Raw genomic sequence first — 21,845 nt, forward strand, 5'->3', positions numbered from 1 at the left:
ATGCCCTTAGTGTCAGGACTTAGTCGCGAGGCCAATGCATCTATGCGGTAGCTTGAGAGGGGTTGATTGGGATGAGAGACGCAACATGCAAGACAAGGATTTTAGACAGCTTCGGGCCCTGGGAAACATCATCCGGTAATAACCCTACATGCTGTTTGTGGCTAGGTCTCATTATGATCATGAGAGAGTCGCCGGTAAGCCGGTTCTTTGTGTCTAGCCCCAGCTATTGTTTCTTGTCCCCTCCCTTGGGGAGCCCTGCCCCTCCTTATATAAGTTAGAGGGGCTGGTTACATGTGGAGTCCAAATAGGATTAGGACTAGCCTATCTTCTACTACAAGCCGGATACAAGTCCGGGTCTTGATTCCTTGTGAGGGAGATATTCCTCACGCCTTTCCTCTTAAGCCGACCTACCATAACATAAGCCGGCCTTCTGGGCCTTGAGCCTCCTGGGCCCCCGGGTCTTGTCACTCCTCTGATCCGCTTGCCAGGTTACCCATAAGTTGCCAGGATCGGGCGGGTCACTTAGTGTGTCGTCCAGTCAGGGCGGCTCATCAGTGAGTCACCAAGTCCGGCCGGGTTATACTTCCGGCCGGGTTACACTGCGGGGTATATCCCCGACATTAGCCCCCAAGTTTAGCTTGAATTTATCCATGGTGAACTTATGCTGCATAATAAACACAAGAACAAATTTGACAGGTTGTGCTCTGGGTTAAGAATTCTTGTAAACCGGCACCTGAACATCCTTAAGTCTTTGTCATTTCCTTCTTCTAGAAAATCCAGGTCAATAAGCTAGGTTCATACTCAATTTTCCGTTTAATATTACCAAAATTGCCGAGTTATATAACAGACGATGTCGGGTCATAATTGTTCTTGACATCGGGTCATGCAATTGATCTTCCTGATTTGCTCAAAACTGATAATTTGAAGATGATCCTCCTTATATATGCATAATACATGTAGCCCCCAAGTCTTAAGAGGAGAACATAGTGATAGCTTAAGACTTGCTCCAATATAAGTGTTGCAACCTTTGAAGAAATCCGGTTTGTTCATCTCAATCATTAGTCATAAACTGAATATTCCACATAGGTAGCCCCCAAGTGCCGGGTTGTCATGCTTGCAGCAACCTGGGACTTGTAATTGCCTTATGCTCATAAAAACTTCAACCAGTGTAGCCTCCAAGGGCTGGGTCATTATGCAATAATGACCAGGGACTTTATAAATATGATCATGTAGATTTGAACAGCAACGTGTAGCCCCCAAGGGCCGGCTCAGTAAGATAATATTGAGCTGGTACCTTATATATACTTCTTTGAAAAGAACATCATATAATGTAACCCCCATCATAGGGCATGAACCCACGTCCACAAGGTTGAGAGCTTTGTGCTTTACCAACTGAGCAGTGGATCCTTCAATAATAGATGAAGATTTGTGTACCTTGAATTGTTGATAGGAGTAATTGGTAGGCCCCAAGGGCCGGCTGATTATAATGTGATGAGTCGGGTCTTCAATAAGACTAATAAAAATGACTCTGCATTAACCCCTAAGTGTCATGGTGCATGCTTGCAGCGACATGAGACTTGTATATTTGATATAATCTTAAGTTGAATAATGTAGCCCCCAAGTGCCAGGTCGTAAGCCTGCAGCGACTTGGGACAATTCCTTCAATTGTAAAATAAATCATATCCATTGATAATATAATAGCCATTGCGCTAAAGCGACTTTGAAAACCATAATCATAATACTGGTTACTGATAACTATAATAAAATCCAGCCATGTTGGCTATTAAAGATTTGAATAATATAATCCGGTATGAAAACCTCAATCATTCAATATCATCATGAAAATCAAGCCAATTTTGGCTATTAAAGATTTGAATACCTCATCGGTTGAAAAGTAAATCCAGAGTTTAAATACCTGGCGGCTCTTGGCCGATGATGACTTAATGCGCATTCATTGTAAGTCGGAAATTTTGTAACCCGGTGGCCTATAGCCCTTGAGAAAATCAATAATTGATAACCCTTTTGAGACACCAATTTGAGCGATGAGCTTGGACTGAAGCATTTATATAAGTCATAGTTCTGCAAATCCTGCACAGAGTTTAAACAACATACGCCCTGGCAACTTAACGTCAAAAGCCAGGGCGGGTAACCACCCAAATGTTACTCTCCTCAGTCCACCACTGGCTTGTTTTCCCAGGTCCTACTTCACGGGATCTCCGATCACATAGGATGGGTTACTACCATGGCAACTCATGTGGGTCTCATACCCATCTCCCTCGATGCACTATCTACAACAACACGCGATAGCCCTTTTGTAAAGGGATCTGCCAGATTCTTAGCCGTATGGACATACTCCAACGCTATCACTTCAGAGTTTCTTAATTTTCTGACAGCTTTTAATCTCATTCTTATGTGTTTATTGGACTTCATGTTGTCCTTTGAACTCTTCACCTTGGTGATGACAGTCTGATTGTCACAGTTCATAAGGATAGCCGGAACCGGTTTATCAACCAATGGCAAGTCCATCAAAAGATCACGAAGCCATCCTGCTTCGACACCAGATGTGTCTAATGCTGTTAATTCTGCTTCCATTGTCGATCTCGTTAAGAATGTTTGCTTGCAAGACTTCCAGGAAACAGCGCCACCTCAAAGAGTAAACATATACCCAGTTGTGGCCTTCATCTCATCAGGATCAGAGATCCAATTCGCATCACTATACCCTTCAAGTACCGACGGGTATCCGGTATAGTGAAGTACGTAGTTCATAGTACCTTTCAGATAGGGCATAACTCTCTCAATAGCATCCCAATGTACATCACCCGGATTGGAAACAAACCGGCTCAGTTTGCTCACAGCAAACGCGATGTCAGGCCTCGTTGCGCTTGCTAGGTACATGAGTGAACCAATGATTTGAGAGTATCTCAGTTGATCCTTAGCTGTGCCTTCGAACTTTTGAACCAACACACTAGGATCATATGGTGTTTGAGATGGTTTGCAGTCCGAATATCCAAAACGGCTCAACACCTTCTCAACATAATGAGATTGCAGAAGTGTGATCCCACCCTCATTATCTCTCAGTAGCTTGATGTTCAAGATAACATCAGCCACACCAAGGTCCTTCATCTCAAAGTTCTGAGATAGAAACGACTTAACCTCCTCAATGACTTTGAGGTTGGTTCCGAATATTGGTATGTCATCAACATACAGGCACAGTATGACTCCTTCGCCCCCACCATGGAGATAGTATACACATTTGTCAGCTTCATTAACAACAAAGCCAACAGATGTCAGAGTTGTATTAAACTTATCATGGCATTGCTTAGGTGCTTGCTTCAGGCCATATAAAGATTTCAGCAACCTACACACCTTTCTTTCCTGACCATCTATCACAAAGCCATCTGGCTGTTGCATGTAGATTTCCTCGTTTAGCTCTCCATTCATAAATGCCATCTTAACATCCATCTGGTGGACAAGAAGACCGTGCGAGGCTGCCAACGAGAGTAATACTCGAATGGTGGTCAGTCTAGCAACAGGTGAATAAGTATCGAAGAAATCTTCCTCTTCTTTCTGGTCATAGCCCTTGGCCACAAGCCTAGCCTTGTAATTTTCAATCGTACCATCGGGCCTAAGGTTCTTTTTGAACACCCACTTACATCCCAATGGTTTGCAACCATAGGGACGCTCAGTGATCTCCCATGTCCTGTTAGCCACGATGGAATCCATCTCGCTACGGACAGCATCCTTCCAGTAGTCAGCTTCTGGAGAGGCATACGCTTCTAAAATAGAAGTAGGGGTATCATCCACGAGGTACACGAAGAAATCATCACCAAAGGTCTTTGCAGTCCTTTGTCTCTTGCCCCTACCAAGGGTTTCCTCGTCATCCTCCTCAGGATTTTCATCATGTGTTCGTTCATAATATTCCATAGGAATGGCAGGCTCAGGAGTCTCCTCAGATTCCTGTCTAGAAGTGCTTTGTACATCTCTCATGGGGAAAATGTCCTCAAAGAATGTAGCATCCTTAGACTCCATAATTGTACCGACCTTCATGTCTGGTACCTCAGATTTCACTACTAGAAATCTATAGCCAACACTATTCATAGCGTAGCCCAAATTAACACAGTCCACAGTCTTTGGTCCAAGCTTACGCTTTTTGGGGATCGGCACATTAACTTTGGCCAAGCAGCCCCAAGTACGTAAGTACGAGAGTGTTTTCCTTCTCTTGGTCCACTTCTCATAAGGAGTGATCTCATTATCCTTTGTCGAAACTTTATTCAGGACATGACATGATGTCATTATAGGCTCCCCCACCATGCCTTGGATAAACCTGACGTATCTAACATGACGTTAACCAAATCAGTTAGAGTACGATTTTTCCGCTCGGCAACCCCGTTTGACTGGGGTGAGTAGGGAGGCGTCCTCTCATGAATAATACCGTGTTCCACACAGAAGGCATCAAACTCTTTCGAGAAGTACTCTCCACCACGATCTGACCGGACTCGTTTAATTTTCTTTTCGAGTTGATTCTCAACTTCTGCCTTATAGATTTTAAAGTAGTGTAGAGCCTCATATTTGGTATTTAATAGATACACATAGCAATATCTAGTGGAATCATCTATCAAAGTCATGAAATATTTCTTTCCACCTTTAGTCAACACACCATTCATCTCACAAAGATCAGAATGTATGAGTTCAAGTGGCGCCAAGTGTCTCTCCTCTGCTGCCTTGTGAGGCTTGCAAGGTTGCTTAGATTGCACACACTAATGGCACTTGGAGCCTTTGGCTAAAGTGAAACTCGGGATTAAATTTGATTTTGCTAGCCATGTCATAACTCCGAAACTAATGTGACAAAGACGTGAATGCCAAACTTCAGATTCATTGACACTCGAATGAATATGGTTCACGACTTTATTACAGAAATAAGCGAGGGAAAGGCGGAACATCCCTCCGCTCTCTTAACCTTTTCCAACAAATATTCCATAATTAGTAACAACTAATTTATTAGACTCGAATACCAACTTAAACCCTTCTCTACATAGAAGGGAGCCACTAACGAGGTTCGTCTTGATGGTGGGGAGATGCTGCACGTTCTTCAGCTGCACGATCCTTCCCGAAGTAAACTTCAGATTGACCGTGCCAACAACATGAACAGAAGCACTCGCGCCATTCCCCAATCAATACGGACCCGTGGCCTGTGACCTGGTAAGAAGAGAACAATGAAATGTCAGCACACACGTGAACACCTGCACCTGTATCCACCCACCAATCGGTAGGCTGAAACACTGAAAAAACAGTAAATAAATTACCGTACCCAGATGCACCATTCTCATTGTTGCTCACAATCATGTTGACAGACTTGGAGTCCTGTCCTGACTTCTTAAACTTGTTTGGGCACTTGTTGGCCCAATGTTCAGCCGAACCACAAGTAAAGCAGCCCTCATCCTTCTTGTTCTTCTTGAAGGTCTTCTTACCCTTCTTCTTAAAGTCGGCAGTCTGTTGGACACCGTTCTTTCCCCTGGGCTTGTGGGAATTGGAGTTCTTCTGATGCACCATATTGGCCACAGAAGTTCCTTCGACCCCTTTTCCGTGCGAGTCCTTTGCCCTTGAGTTCTGCTCAACACTCAGATGGCCAATGACATCCTCCACAGAGAATTCACGCCTCTGATGTTTCAGAGTGGTGGCAAAGTTCCTCCAGGAATTGGGGAGCTTAGCGATTATGCAGCCCGCGACAAATTTGCCCGGTAACTCGCACTTAAGAAGCTCAAGCTCCTTAACAATGCATATTATCTCATGAGCCTGCTCCAATACAGGACGGTTTTCAACCATCTTGTAATCGTGGAACTGCTCTATAATATACATCTCGCTCCCTGCATCGGCAGCCCCGAACTTAGATTCGAGCGCCTCCCACAAGTCCTTGGCAGACCGCATATGTAAATATGCATCAACCAGCTTATCTCCAATCACGCTCAGAACTGCCCCGAGGAACACCACGGTGGCCTCCTTAAACGCCTTCTCCTGTTCAGGAGCGATCGTTCCTGTAGGAGTCACACCGGCGACCCAGAACACGTTCATGGCCGTGAGCCATAAGGTGGTTTTAGTCTGCCAACGCTTAAAGTACGTCCCCGTAAACGGGGACGGTTTCAGTGCAGCAGCAAAACCAGAATTCGAAAAACTCCTACAGATATTAGGTTTTTGGATTGATGAGAAAATAGGCAGTTTTTCGATTAAATTAATCCATGAATAAATCATGAGCATGACATGGACAGCATTGATAACATACTGATTATGATCTAACAGAGCATGTACTACGCATATAGTAGAGACATCTACGCATACCGCTAGTACTGCTACAACAGAAAGAAACACGAGAGGGACAAGCGATGTATACCCTCCAATCGGCCACGCGGTGGCGGTGGCGGTGGCAGCAGCCGCGGCATCCTTGGCGGCCTTCTTGTCGGCCTCGGCATTCTCAGCGGCGGCATGGTCGGCGTCGGTCGACATGGTGATGACGAAGGTGATGCAGACGTAGATGAACAGAAGCGAACAGCCGCGTAGTCGCTACCCAAAAACCTAATCGCCCCTCTCCCGTATAGGATCCAGAGAGGCAGGGGTTTCGGAGGCCTGCTCTCCCATCAACCGTGTACGCGGTGAACGGTATGGAGTCGCCGGCGGCAGCAGCAGGAGAGGAACGACGTGGGCGTGGAGGCGGAGATGCATTTTGTTTTCGCGGCGGCTAGGGTTGGCAGTGCCCCAGATATATATGTGCGACCGCGCGTGGAGAGACGTGGGCAGAACCCACGTCCAAGTCGGTAGCCCACGATCCGACGTCTTAGATCGTGGCCCTACCTGTCAAAGACTCTCTGTTCCTTACCGGCAAAAAGAAGCGCATAGGAGTGAGCTCAGCTCGGCTCAATCCCGCAACCCGTGGCACGTCGTGACGAGGCGTGGCGTGGCAAGGCGAGCGGAGGAGGAGGAGTGCGTGAGGGCTTCTTTTCTTCTCAAGCTCCAATAGCATGAGGGAGAGAATCCCTTAAAAACCACTCCAGCTCTTCTTCAACTAGCATGGTGGGACTAAACTTCCCACCACCTTGTCATGCCACCTACATGGGCCCTTAGAGATTAAATCTGAAATTGTCATATGGGCTCTAGGCCCATTTCATATTTCAACAATCCCCCACCAGATCTCAGGGGCCCACTTTGTCCTTTGTTCCAAATGCTGTTTTGATATACCAGCATCTCAGTGGAGACTGGTTAAGGTTGAGCTCCACCTAGACCAAGTAGTTACACTCCTTCACAACTGAACAATGGACTATGCCTTGAATTGTCAGTTTGGCGTCATGAAGTTTCACCACATGTCTCACTGATACTGAGGCTGCCGAAGGCTGACCCCTCGGGTGGAGCATATTAGTCACACTCCTGGCCTATTCATGAGTTTACTAGAGATCACCCCAATCTCATAGACTGTGACTAGCAGTCGGGCTCATATAGGTGTGTTCCTCCAAAGATCGCTCTGTAGGATAGCATCTTGCTTATACATATAAGCCTTGGAACACATTAAGACAATAGTCATCCTTCCATACAGTTTCCGAGAGTATTGCATCTCCAACGGAGTGGGTTAGTAAAGTTACTCTCCTCAGTTCACCACTGGCTTGTTTCCCCAGGTCCTACTTCACGGGATCTCCGATCACATAGGTTGGGTTACCACCATGGCAACTCATGTGGGTCTCATACCCATCTCCCTCGATGCACTATCTATCACTACACGTGATAGCCCTTTCGTAAAGGGATCTGCCAGATTCTTAGCCGTATGGACATAGTCCAACGCTATCACTCCGGAGTTTCTTAATTTTCTGACAGCTTTTAATCTCATTCTTATGTGTTTATTGGACTTCATGTTGTCCTTTGAACTCTTCACCTTGGTGATGACTATATGATTGTCACAGTTCATGAGGATAGCCGGAACTGGTTTATTAACCAATAGCAAGTCCATCAAAAGATTACGAAGCCATCCTGCTTCGACACGAGATGTGTCTAATGCTGTTAATTCTGCTTCGATTGTCGATCTCGTTAAGATCGTTTGCTTGCAAGACTTCCAGGAAACAGCGCCACCTCCAAGAGTAAACATATACCCACTTGTGGCCTTCATCTCATCAGCAGCAGAGATCCAATTCACATCACTATACCCTTCAAGTACCGACGGGTATCTGGTATAGTGAATTCCATAGTTCATAGTACCTTTCAGATAGCGCATAACTCTCTCAATAGCATCCCAATGTACATCACCTGGATTGGAAAAACCCGGCTCAGTTTGCTCATAGCAAACGCGATGTCAGGCCTCGTTGCGCTTGCTAGGTACATGAGTGAACCATTGATTTGAGAGTATCTCAGTTGATCCTTAGCCGTGCCTTCGAACTTTTGAACCAACACACTAGGATCATATGGTGTTTGAGATGGTTTGCAGTCCGAATATCCAAAATGGCTCAACACCTTCTCAACATAATGAGATTGCAGAAGTGTGATCCCACCCTCATTATCTCTCAGTAGCTTGATGTTCAAGATAACATCAGCCACACCAAGGTCCTTCATCTCAAAGTTCTGAGACAGAAACGACTTAACCTCCTCAATGACTTTGAGGTTGGTTCCGAATATCGGTATGTCATCAACATACATGCACAGTATGACTCCTTCGCCCCCACCATGGAGATAGTATACACATTTGTTAGCTTCATTAACAACGAAGCCAACAGATGTTAGAGTTGTATTAAACTTATCATGCCATTGCTTAGGTGCTTGCTTCAGGCCATATAAAGATTTCAGCAACCTACACACCTTTCTTTCCAGACCATCTATCACAAAGCCATCTGGCTGTTGCATGTAGATTTCCTCGTTTAGCTCTCCATTCAGAAAACCGTCTTAACATCCATCTGGTGGACGAGAAGACCGTGCGAGGCCGCCAACGAGAGTAATACTCGAATGGTGGTTAGTCTAGCCACAGGTGCATAAGTATCAAAGAAATCATCCTCTTCTTTCTGGTCATAGCCCTTGGCCACAAGCCTAGCCTTGTACTTTTCAATCGTACCATCGGGCCTAAGCTTCTTTTTGAACACCCACTTACATCCCAATGGTTTGCAACCATAGGGACACTCAGTGATCTCCCATGTCCCGTTAGCCATGATGGAATCCATCTCGCTACGGACAGCATCCTTCCAGTAGTCAGCTTCTAGAGAGGCATATGCTTTTGAACCAGAAGTAGGAGTATCATCCACGATGTACACGAAGAAATCATCACCAAAGGTCTTTGCAATCCTTTGTATCTTGCCCCTACCAAGGGTTTCCTCGTCATCCTCCTCGGGATTTTCATCATGTGTTCGTTCATAATATTCCATAGGAAGGGCAGGCTCAGGAGTGTCCTCAAATTCCTGTCTAGAAGTGCTTTGTACATCTCTCATGGGGAAAATGTCCTCAAAGAATGTAGCATCCTTAGACTCCATAATTGTACCGACCTTCATGTCAGGTACCTCAGATTTCACTACTAGAAATCTATAGCCAACACTATTCATAGCGTAGCCCAAATTAACACAGTCCACAGTCTTTGGTCCAAGCTTACGCTTTTTGGGGATCGTCACATTAACTTTCGCCAAGCAGCCCCAAGTACGTAAGTACGAGAGTGTTGTCATTCTCTTGGTCCACTTCTCATAAGGAGTGATCTCGTTATCCTTTGTCGGAACTTTATTCAGGACATGACATGATGTCATTATAGCCTCCCCCCACCATGCCTTGGATAAACCCGACGTATCTAACATGACGTTAACCAAATTAGTTAGAGTACGGTTTTTCCGCTCGGCAACCCCGTTTGACTGGGGTGAGTAGGGAGGCGTCCTCTCATGAATAATACCGTGTTCCGCTCAGAAGGCATCAAACTCTTTCGAGAAGTACTCTCCACCACGATCTGACCGGACTCGTTTAATTTTCTTTTCGAGTTGATTCTCAACTTCAGCCTTATAGATTTTAAAGTAGTGTAGAGCCTCATCTTTGGTATTTAACAGATACACATAGCAATATCTAGTGGAATCATCTATCAAAGTCATGAAATATTTCTTTCCACCTTTAGTCAACACACCATTCATCTCACAAAGATCTGAATGTATGAGTTCAAGTGGCGCCAAGTGTCTCTCGTCTGCTGCCTTGTGAGGCTTGCGAGGTTGCTTAGATTGCACACACTAATGGCACTCGGGATTAAATTCGATTTTGCTAGCCACGTCATAACTCCGAAACTAATGTGACAAAGACGTGAATGCCAAACTTCAGATTCATTAACACTCGAATGAATATGGTTCACGACTTTATTACAGAAATCTGCGAGGGAAACGCGGAACATCCCTCTGCTCTCATAACCTTTTCCAACAAATAGTCCATACTTAGTAACAACTTATTTATTAGACTCGAATACCAACTTAAACCCTTCTCTACATAGAAGGGAGCCACTAACGAGGTTCTTCTTGATGGTGGGGACATGCTGCACGTTCTTCAGCTGCACGATCCTTCCCAAAGTAAACTTCAGATCGACCGTGCCAACACCATGTACAGAAGCACTTGCGCCATTCCCCATCAATACGGACCCGGCCTGTGACCTGGTAAGAAGAGAACAATGAAATGTCAGCACACACGTGAACACCTGCACCTGTATCCACCCACCAATCGGTAGGCTGAAACACTGGAAAAACAGTAAATAAATTACCGTACCTAGATGCACCATTCTCATTGTTGTCCACAATCATGTTGACGGACTTGGAGTCCTGTCCTGACTTCTTAAACTTATTTGGGCACTTGTTGGCACAATGTTCAGTCGAACCACAAGTAAAGCAGCCCTCATCCTTCTTGTTCTTCTTGAAGGTCTTCTTACCCTTCTTCTTGAAGTCGGTATTCTGTTGGACACCGTCCTTTCCCTTGAGCTTGTGGGAATTGGAGTTCTTCTGATGTACCATATTGGCCACAGAAGTTCGTTCGACCCCTTTTCCGTGTGAGTCCTTTGCCCTTGAATTCTGCTCAACACTCAGATGGCCAATGACATCCTCCATAGAGAATTCACGCCTCTGATGTTTCAGAGTGGTGGCAAAGTTCCTCCAGGAATTGGGGAGCTTAGCGATTATGCAGCCCGCGGCAAACTTTCCCGGTAACTCGCACTTAAGAAGCTCAAGCTCCTTAACAATGCATATTATCTCATGAGCCTGCTCCAATACCGGACGGTTTTCAACCATCTTGTTATCGTGGAACTGCTCTATAATATACATCTCGCTCCCTGCATCGGCATCCCCGAACGTAGATTCGAGCACCTCCCACAAGTCCTTGGCAGACCGCATATGCAAATATGCATCAACCAGCTTATCTCCAATCACGCTCAGAACCACTCCGAGGAACACGACAGTGGCCTCCTTGAACGCTTTCTCCTGTTCAGGAGCAATCGTTCCTGTGGGAGTCACACCGGCGACCCATAACACGTTCATGGCCGTGAGCCATAAGGTGGTTTTAGTCTGCCAACGCTTAAAGTACGTCCCCGTAAACGGGGACGGTTACAGTGCAACAGCAAAACCAGAATTCGAAAAACTCCTACACACATTAGGTTTTTGGATTGATGAATAAATAGGCAGTTTTTCGATTAAATTAATCCATGAATAAATCATGAGCATGACACGAACAACATTGATAACACACTGATTACGATCTAACAGAGCATGTACTACGCACATAGTAGAAACATCTATGCATATCGCTAGTACTGCTACAACAGAAAGAGACACGAGAGGGATAAGCGATGTATACCCTCCAATCGGCCATGCGGTGGCGGTGACGGTGGCAGCAGCCGCGGCATCCTCGGCGGCCTTCTCAGCGGCGGCACGGTCGGCGTCGGTCGACATGGTGATGAAGAAGGTGATGCGGACGTAGATGAATAGTAGCGAGCAGTCGCGTAGTCGCTACCCAAAAACCTAATCGCCCCTCTCCTGTACAGGATTCGGAGAGGCGGGATTTCAGAGATGAAGTTGAAGATTGCTCCATGGTGGACAGGATTTTGTTGGGATATCACAATATCTCTTATTTAATTAATGCATCTATATACTTGGTAAAGGGTGGATGAGTCGGCCTTATGCCTGGTGTTTTGTTCCACTCTTGCCGCCCTAGTTTCCGTCATACCGGTGTTATGTTCCCGTATTTTGCGTTCCTTACACGGTCGGGTGATTTATGGGACCCCCTTGATAGTTCGCTTTGAATAAAACTCCTCCAGCAAGGCCCAACCTTGGTTTTACCATTTGCCTCACTACCACCTACCTTTCCCTTGGGAGTAATTAACCCAAGGGTCATCTTCATTTTAGCCCCCCCCCCCGGGCCAGTGTTTCTCTAAGTGTTGGTCCGAACCGAGCCGCCTGCGGGCCCCCCTCGGGGCAACTCGAGGTCTGGTTTTACTCGTAGCCTGTCTCATTCGGTGTTGCCCTGAGAACGAGATATGTGCAGCTCCTATCGGGATTGTCGGCGCATCGGGCGGCTTTGCCGGTCTTGTTTTACCATTGTCTAAATGTCTTGTAAACCGGGATTCCGAGTCTGATCGGGTCTTCCTGGGAGAAGGTATATCCTTCGTTGATCGCAAGAGCTTATCATGGGCTAAGTTGGGACACCCCTGCAGGGTATAAACTTTCGAAAGCCATGCCCGCGGTTATGGGCAGATGGGAATTTGTTAATGTCCGGTTGTAGATAACTTGACACCAGATCCGAATTAAAACGCATCAACCGAGTGTGTAGCCGTGATGGTCTCTTTTCGGCGGAGTCCGGGAAGTGAACACGGTTTTGGGTTATGTTTGACATAAGTAGGAGTTCAGGATCACCTCTTGATCATTCCTAGCTTCACGACCGTTCCGCTTGCTCTCTTCTCGCTCTTATTTGTGTATGTTAGCCACCATATATGCTTAGCCGCTGCTACAACCTCACCACTTTACCCCTTCCTTTTCATTAAGCTTTGCTAGTCTTGATACCCATGGTAATGGGATTGCTGAATCCTCGTGGCTCACAGTTTACTACAACAACAGTTGCAGGTACAGGTTTATGCGATGATCATGACGCGAGAGCGATGTTTGCTTGTTTAGGAGTTCTTCTTCTGCGTCTTCTTCGATCAGGGGATAGGTTCCAGGTCGGCAGCCTGGGCTAGCAGGGTGGATGTCGTTTGAGTTTCTGTTTGTGTTTCATCCGTAGTCGGATGATGCTCCTGTGTATGATGATGTTGTATTCTGCAAAAGCGTTTCAATATGCGGGTCTATCCTTGGTGGGACCTTCGAGTTCCTTTTGGATAGGGTCGCATATTGGGCGTGGAGGCGGAGATGCGTTTTGTTTTCGCGGCGGCTAGGGTTGGCAGCGCCCCACATATATAGGAGTGAGCATAGGAGTGAGCTTGGCTCGGCTCAATCCCGCGCGGCGAGCGGAGGAGTGCGCGAGGGCTTCTTTTCTTCTCAAGCTCCAATAGCATGAGGGAGAGAATCCCTTATAAACCACTCCAACTCTTCTTCCACTAGCATGGTGGGACTAAACTTCGCACCACCTTGTCATGCCACCTACATGGGCCCTTAGAGATTAAATCTGAAATTGTCATATGGGCTCTAGGCCCATCTCATATTTCAACACAAATATGTAGTGAGGTTAGTTATGTGGGATACAATAAGGAAAATCTGGCATATACCCTCGAAAGAGCATATTCTGAAATCAGGAAAAAAAAGAATGACGGCCGAACCACTTGGCGCTACACCCCTATCAAGGTGCGTGGCATGATTATCATGATTATTTGGAGAAGGTGGAACGTTCAAAACGGCCTCGTCCAAGGCAAAAGTATTCATCCAATGGACGCATTGTGTGTGGCCACGTGAGTTCCCAACAAGATGTGAAGTATTTGAGCATTGAATAGAAGGCATGACTCATGTGGATGATCGCCGGGTGCTTGTTCCGACAACAGTATACATCCTCCCTGTTCCGACGATCGCCGGGTGCTCCACGCTTCTAGCTAGGGCTGTCCCTTCCACGAACCCGCGAGCATATACACAATTGGCCGGCAAGTTGCAGCGGTAGCAGCCAACGGCGGCGTACGTGACATGCTCGCGTTCGCCGGCTCGATTGCTTTGCCGCATCGGACGAAAGAAACGAACTGCGCGCGCAGTTTCAGCGTGCTGGTCCGCGGTGATCGGCTTTTCAATGTCACACGCGCAGACCACCCGTGGAAGATGGAACTAATGGCGATGCGAGGAAAACGAGAGGCTACAATCTTTTTTTTGTTTTTTAGCTGAATTAGAATGTCTTAGCAGAAAACAAAAGGCTACAATCACACGAAGGTAACAGAAGCTCTGCGATCCATTCAACTTATATTGTTTTTTAGCTGGGTTTTTTTTTTGCAAGAGTTTTTTAGTTGGTTAACAAACAACTTGTTATATTGAAAGTGAGAACAATTTATTTCTACCTGTAAATTATTACGAGTGCTTGGCGTTCCTTTCGATAATTTAGTTGCATTGAAATGAAATATGGTCGGTCTTTGAGATACAAATATTTTATCTAAAAAATATGAGAAATGTGAACATAGAGAAGAATGAACCAAGAACCATCATATCTGTCTTGCTCCAGGACTGCACATCTTTAACAAGTTTCTTTCTGCCTCAAAACCCAAACCCCTGGACACAAACGGCACGAGACAAAGGCCGTCCTACGCTCCGGCAGTACTGCCAAGTCCCAACACACGGCGCTAAAGTGCCAAGGATTTTTTTCAATCACAGAAACAAATCTATGCTAATTAAGGGACAAGAAACATGTTTGCACAAACTTGATGAGACATCAGGAGCTATAGAGAAAGTGCTACTTAGCAGTTTGGGAACAATCAGTCTATGGAAGAAAGGTTCACAATGTGCTATTAGCAAAAATGACAGCATATGCGCTACTATTAAGAACCATACAATATTGTTTCTTTCCAATCTTCACCATTTCTAAGACGTTTCCGTCACTATCGCAGCGTAACACATGGTTAGTATTAAACTGGATCAAGAGCTCACGGTCGTTGAACATATCGATTTGATCGAACCAACTCACTGTTGTATCAAGTGGTGTCTTCCTTTTCCGTTTCAGAGAGGTTAAATTCAATTGCCGTGATTTCTCCACTGCCGGTAGGTCAACCCGGTACTTGAAGGCCCAAATATTGGCCTCGTAATCCTGCATCACCACACATCAAATGTGGGGTGTTTGCTCAACGTGACAACCGAGAAAGCTAGCGCTTCCTGCATGTTGAGCAACTTGCCCACATGATACACACTAGGTTGAATTAGTAGGTCCGGATTACGCATCCACCGGACTGATTCGGCTTTTGTGTCAAAAAACAATAATGTCTTCACCATTTTCAGTAATCTGTTTGGCATGAGAAGGACACCAGTGTAGACTGCCGCGGTGTTGGATTGGTGGATAATGGATTAGCGCCTCCACTAACGTCCATTCGATGGAAGCCGACAAGACTGTTGGTGTTCTGACTTCGACGTGCCTCGGCTTGTCCGACCCAAGTGTGAGGACGTATACGTTGGATTCTGACAAGTTTTGTGATCCGGAGACCTTTTACGCTACAACTAATCATCCTGGGCATTTATTTTTATGAATGAGCGGTCCAGATGGGGCTATACTACACCAAAATTAGTGTAGTATATTAAGGCATCAAGGGTGTTTTAGGAAATTCAATTCTTCGACTGAATTTAAGTTTTCTGACGGAATTTATATATGCGTAAGTGTCCATCGTTAAGGGAATGCATAATATCCTGGTTGATCACGATCTGGTTCCCATGAACCTCGTCCACTCCGGCCGGCGAAGATGTCCGCCTCAGAGATGCTGGAAATGGCGAGCTCGTCCTGCGGTTATTCCTTTTCCCTGCTCGCACTGTCACAGAATAGTTGGGAAGGGCGTCAGATGTTAATGGCACCTGCGCAGGGGGCACCTAAATTCCAGAACTACACAATCATGAATCATCCGAACCACTCCTCGCCGACGTTCCTGTTTGATGCTGGCGAACTGCGGGAAGGCAGCCATGGCGTTGACCACCTCCGCGTCAAGCAAGCCTGACGGCTGATTGAGGAAGACAGTGTCGAGCCGCGAGTCCCATCAGTCAAGCACGAACACCGAGTCACCGACGTGTGTGCAGCGTTCTGTTCACCAGCTCATCCGTTCTCCCGCTCCAGGCTACAGAGGTCCGCCCGTCCAAGAATATTGGCCAGTGATCTGCTTCTTTTGCAGGCATCGATCGTGAGTAGATGCAACTGCTACAGGAGATATGATTTTCCATAGAATTCGTGCAGTTCTTATAAAGTGGAGGGTAGCTACATGTGTGTAGACCTTTGAAATCGACGAACACAACGATGCCGTGTCCTGCTTAGCGGCCGCCGAGGCACACAGCGGCGCTCATCGTGTACACTGTACAGCAGCGCAGTGCGGGCGACGGGGCGAGCGAAGACCAACCGGCAGCCGTTTATGCAGCAGGAGGAGGCATGGTCGTGGGGCAGTCTAATAGGAAATTACTAAGCTGTCCTCGAGTTAAACTCCAAGTTGAATCACATATATATTGGCCGTTGGATCAACTCAATGCTACTCCTTAAACTTGGTAGTATGATGTACCGTAAAAAATCTTCGATGGAGACCCGCCGTCTAAAAGTAGCCGTGTATAAAACGAAGAACGGTGTCATAGAGATTATGTGCTTTCTGCCTGTCGCTGCCAGTCTCGGCCGCCGGCTGACATCGCTCCTGAGTAAATATAAAGAAGATGAATATGTTAACAAGAAGAAAGTTGAGTGCATCGACCGGTTTGTTGAACGACCATTTAACTCTGTCTATGCATATGCTAGTGACTTTTGTCCTGTGCAACCATTTGGTGCTCGGCCGGATAAGAAAAAAAAATCCAACAACAACACCATTGGCTCTCTAGTTCCTTTCATGTGCTACCACGCACTGACTTTCTCCTTCCGCGTGGAGACCAGTTCAAATTCGACCGTGACGACTACCTATTCCCTTCCCTTAACATTTATAGTGCTCAAGCTTCCTCCTTCCCAAACACCAAGCCATGGGCTCTCGCAGTCGTCCTACTCCTACCACCCTAGTCTTGGTGTTGCTGCTATGCCTCTGCTATGCGCTGATCCAGGCCTTCTCACTATCCTTCAACCTCAACTTCTCCGACCCCAGCAACGGTTCGTCCATCGACCTCACCGGTGATGCCCTCATCAGCCCGTTATGGCTAGAGCTGACAAAGAATACACGTGATGCAAATATTCAGAGCAGCGTCGGCCGGGCATGGTACGCGCAAAGGGTGGCGCTATGGAGCAACGCCACCGGCGAGATGGCTAGCTTCACCACCACCTTCTCCTTCCGAATCACTCCAGACAACCTCAGCCTGCCTTATACAGGCGATGGGATGGCCTTCTTCCTCGGGCATTTCCCCTCCAAGATCCCGGACAACAGCGCGGGCGGCGGCCTAGCCCTCCTCCCCAGGTATGCTGACGGAACAGGCGACAGCCGGATAGTCGCGGTGGAGTTTGACACTTTTCCCAATGCGGAATGTGCCGACATCAACAGGAACCATATCGGCATCGACGTCAACTCCCTCAACTCAACGGCGTCCACGGACACGACCACCTGGCCGGGAAAGAACCTCACATCACTCCATGTTATGGAAGCCACGGTGAAGTACCACAATGACACCAAGATGCTAGGTGTTGATCTCCGCATCGACGATGCCCTGTACCAGGTAAACGCAACCGTCGATCTCAGCAGATACTTACCGGAGGAGGTCGCCGTCGGCTTCTCCGCGGCGACAGGCGCCATAACCGAGCTGCATCGGATACTGTCATGGTCATTCAATTCCACGCTTGAATCAAAGAAGGAAGCAGCTCCACCTGCCGAACCTCCTCTTCCAATTCCAACCAGCAGTAACAACCACAAAATATTAGTACCAATCCTACTAGCCATCTTAGTTCCTTTGCTTTTTTTGTTGGTCTGTGCGGCGGCGGTGCTGGGATGGCGGCGACACAACAATAGCAGAGCAAACGAGGACAGTGAAGAAGAGTGCATCGACAGATCTGATCTCGAGAGAGGTGTGGCTGCCGGCGGCCCTAGACGGTACATGTACCGCGAGCTTGTCGCCGCAACGAGCAATTTTGCGGAAGACGAGAAGCTCGGGCGAGGCGGTTTCGGGAGCGTTTACCGGGGTCATGTCACACTCACACTCGCAGGTGCCATCGATGGTGACCAAGACCGTCGTGAGGTGGCAGTGAAGGTGTTGTCTGCAGACTCGTCGTCCCAGGGGAGGAAGGAGTTCGAGGCAGAGGTGAGGATCATCAGCAGACTGAAGCATGGCAACCTTGTGAAGCTGTTGGGCTGGTGCGACAGTTGCAAGGGGCTCCTCCTTGTCTACGAGCTCGTCACGGAGGGCAGCCTAGACAGGCACCTCTACAGCAACGACGACAGCTATCTGACATGGCCACAGAGGTACAACATCATCCTTGGCTTGGGATCCGCGCTGCGCTACCTCCACGGAGAGTGGGAGCAGTGCATCATCCACGGCGACATCAAGCCCAGCAACATCATGCTCGACTCATCGCTCAACACCAAGCTTGGGGACTTCGGGTTGGCCCGGCTCATTGACCACGGCGCCGGGTTAATACAGACCACCAAGGCCGTGCTCGGCACCGTCGGCTACATCGACCCAGAGTTCGTCAACACGCGCCGGCCCAGCACAGAGTCGGACGTGTACAGCTTCGGCGTCGTCCTCCTGGAGATTGCCTCCGGCCGGTGGCCGGTGATCGAGACCGCGGAGAGGTCCTTCACGCTGCTCAGCTGGGTGTGGGGTCTGTATGGAAGGGACGCGATCCTTGACGCGGTGGACGAACGGTTGAGGGGCGACGAGGCGGACGAACGGTGGATGGAGCGGGTGCTGGTCGTCGGGCTCTGGTGCGCCCAGCCGGACCAGAGCGAGCGGCCGTCCGTGGCGCAGGCCATGCACGTCCTGCAGTCCGACGAGGCGAGGCTGCCGGCGCTCCCGCAGCACATGTACAGGGCTGCGCCGAGTCTTGCATCGTCCGTCCCGTACGGGTCTTTCTCCGTCGATAGGTCCGGCTCCGGTTGCGTTCGCTCTTCTTCGGTCAGCACCAGCAACACCACTGCTTCCTCCGAGTCATCCTCAACCGCGCTGCTACGTCATTCCAAGGATCAAGCTACGCAGTTGATTCATCCAGATTTGTAATTCTTGTTTAATCTCCTTGTTAGGTCTAAAAAGGTAGAAAAATGAGTGTAAAATTCAAGTGATGAAAGGCGAGCAGTATAGCACCGACGCGGCCTCCTCCGGTAGGTGGCCTCTTGAAGGGATCAAGCGTGTATGAGCAATGGTTAGTGAAAGCTTGGCGTAGTGGAAGGTGGCAGTGGGAATAGGGGATTGCTGGATCGAGAGATGGATAGTGTAGAAGGGATTGTGTGCATCGATATTCTCATTGATCGTGCACTAGGCATGTATATAGGTACAAGGGGTGCGACCGATGTCTTGTCTCCCAAGATACAAGTAAATACAGAGGGAGAGAGACACTGCAGGTGCGGCATACAAAACACGGTCCTACATACGTGTACACATGTTCAACACCCTCCGCAGTCGAAGCGTCGCCGGTGACGCAAATACTGGACCGAAAACCCTCGAAAGTCGAGGTGGGTAGTCCCTTCGTCATAACATCGGCGAACTGCTGATCGGTGGGCACATGCAAAACTCGAACACGACCAAGTGCGACATGCTCCCGAACGAAGTGAATGTCAAGCTCAATATGCTTCGTCCGGCAATGATGAACAGGGTTGGCAGCGAGGTAGACCGCGGAGAGGTTGTCGCAGTAGACAAGCGTGGCCTTGGGAACCTCACATAGCAACTCCTGAAGAAGCTGTCATAGCCAGGAGCACTCCGCAACGGCGCTGGCCACTGCCCTGTACTCAGCCTCGGCGCTCGATCGTGAGACTGTGGGTTGTCGTTTAAACGACCACGAAATCAGAGAGGGCCCGAGGTAGACGCAGTAGCCGGAAGTGGAGCGCCGAGTGTCGGGACACCCATCCCAGTCGGTGTCGGAGTAGGCGACGAGGCTGGTGTCGGGTGATGCCGTCAGCACTACTAGGAAAAGGCCTGCTAGTTGCGCACCTGTTTTGCCTACTAATGGCGCACTACAGGTGCGCCACTAGCATCACGCCATTAGAATTTTTTACTAATGGCGCACCAGACAGTGCGCCATTAGTATATCCCACGGTGCGCCATTAGTATGCCTCCCAGGGGCCATATTTACCCATGTGCTCTGGCTTACTAATGGCGCACTAATTGATGATGCGCCACTAGTGTGCTTTTTGCAGTGCGCCACTAAAGTGCTGAGTGGTGATGAATATTAGGGATTTTTTTTGATATTTGCATAGGTTCCAAAACATATTACTGCACAGAATATAGAGAGCACAACATATAAACAGCAGATTTGTCGAATACAATAGAAGATTAGTCTCCGAATACAATTCATCATATTAGTCTCCGAATTTAAAATACCGAACAAAGTTAGAACATTACAAGTCTCGAGACCGTGAGTAGCGAGTTTGTCTTCACATTACAAGTCGATATCGATCATCTAAATTACCATCACATAGAAGAGAGTTGCGGTCATAACGATGAGCATAATCGCGATGAAACTGGTCTTCATCCGGTTCCACCAACTCTCCCTCCTCTCTCCCGCTAGATAGAGCGCATATCTAACTTCTGCCTCCGCCCTAGTGGTGTACCCTTTGTAATTGTTACCGCTGAAACAGTGAACCTGTCTCCGACACTGCTCCCAGTCGTCGTAGACTCCGGAAACCAAAACCTTGTACACGACATACAATGGCATCTCTATGCACTAGCCAAACAAAACGTTAGTAGCAATTCACAGACAATACATAAGCAATATATAAGTATGCAACAAAAGGATCGGAAGAGAAAAGCAACACATTAATAGCACGATTCATGGTCCTACTGATAAATAGCATCGATTACATATAAGTTGAACGACTGTCCAAACCAAAGAGACATACAAGTTCATTAAAGTTTAATATTACAACATGAGCCAATCGACATTTCAGAACTACATAGCATCACTACTTTCGACTCGACTCAGGGATTGGAGCGTGGTTGAAGCCGCCGTCTTTCATGATGGTCATGAAATCGCGGGCGTTGTCAGCCTGCATTTGTAGGGTTGTTTCTATCTCACTGTTGGACGGTTGAGATCTGGGGTAGAACTGCCCCAAGGTATGAAGAACATCTTCATGGATGATTTCCGCAAACTCCAACTGGATGCGAAAGAATTCTTGTCTGATGTCCGCGTCCTGAATTGCCGACAAGCGTGTGGCCCAATCTTTGAGATTATTTGGTAGCAGAAGGTGATTATGGTCCCGTACGATCGCCCGCATGTGATGGAGGGCGTAGTAGGCATCCTTCTGACCGTCAGGCGGCTGTTTGACGTAGGGGAACGTCGTATTATGGGTGAACACGTGCTTGCCGTACCTATGAATTGGCCTCTTGAAGGTGCCTCCAGATCTGGCGTAGCTGGGGAGAGCATCATCAAGAACTTTCTTGATATTTGTGTAGTCTATCTTCGACTCACGGTCCGAGTCGAAATACGTGGCCATGGAATATTGCGGGCTTAAGAGGATGAGTGTGCAATGTGTGTCACTGCACAAATCACGGAATGTTAGAAAAAAAACAACGATCGAAATCTAAGAAATCATATGTTACGGGGCGGTGAGGGGATGACTTACTCGG

General features: G+C 47.6%; 1 protein-coding gene across 1 annotated transcript; it reads left to right on the forward strand.

Moving 5' to 3' along the window:
- Positions 1-17,108: 17,108 nt before the first annotated feature.
- On the forward strand, positions 17,109-19,283 carry LOC123158481 (L-type lectin-domain containing receptor kinase IX.1-like). The gene has a single exon (XM_044576453.1). The coding sequence runs from the start codon at positions 17,109-17,111 to the stop codon at positions 19,281-19,283; it is 2,175 nt and encodes a 724-aa protein (XP_044432388.1).
- The last annotated feature ends 2,562 nt before the right edge of the window (positions 19,284-21,845 follow it).

Source organism: Triticum aestivum, chromosome 7B, assembly GCF_018294505.1.
Source record: "Triticum aestivum cultivar Chinese Spring chromosome 7B, IWGSC CS RefSeq v2.1, whole genome shotgun sequence".
Taxonomy (NCBI): Eukaryota; Viridiplantae; Streptophyta; class Magnoliopsida; order Poales; family Poaceae; genus Triticum; species Triticum aestivum.

Excerpts from the sequence above, each read along its gene's own strand:
- LOC123158481 (XM_044576453.1), top strand. The coding sequence starts at position 17,109 with ATGGGCTCTCGCAGTCGTCCTACTCCTACCACCCTAGTCTTGGTGTTG.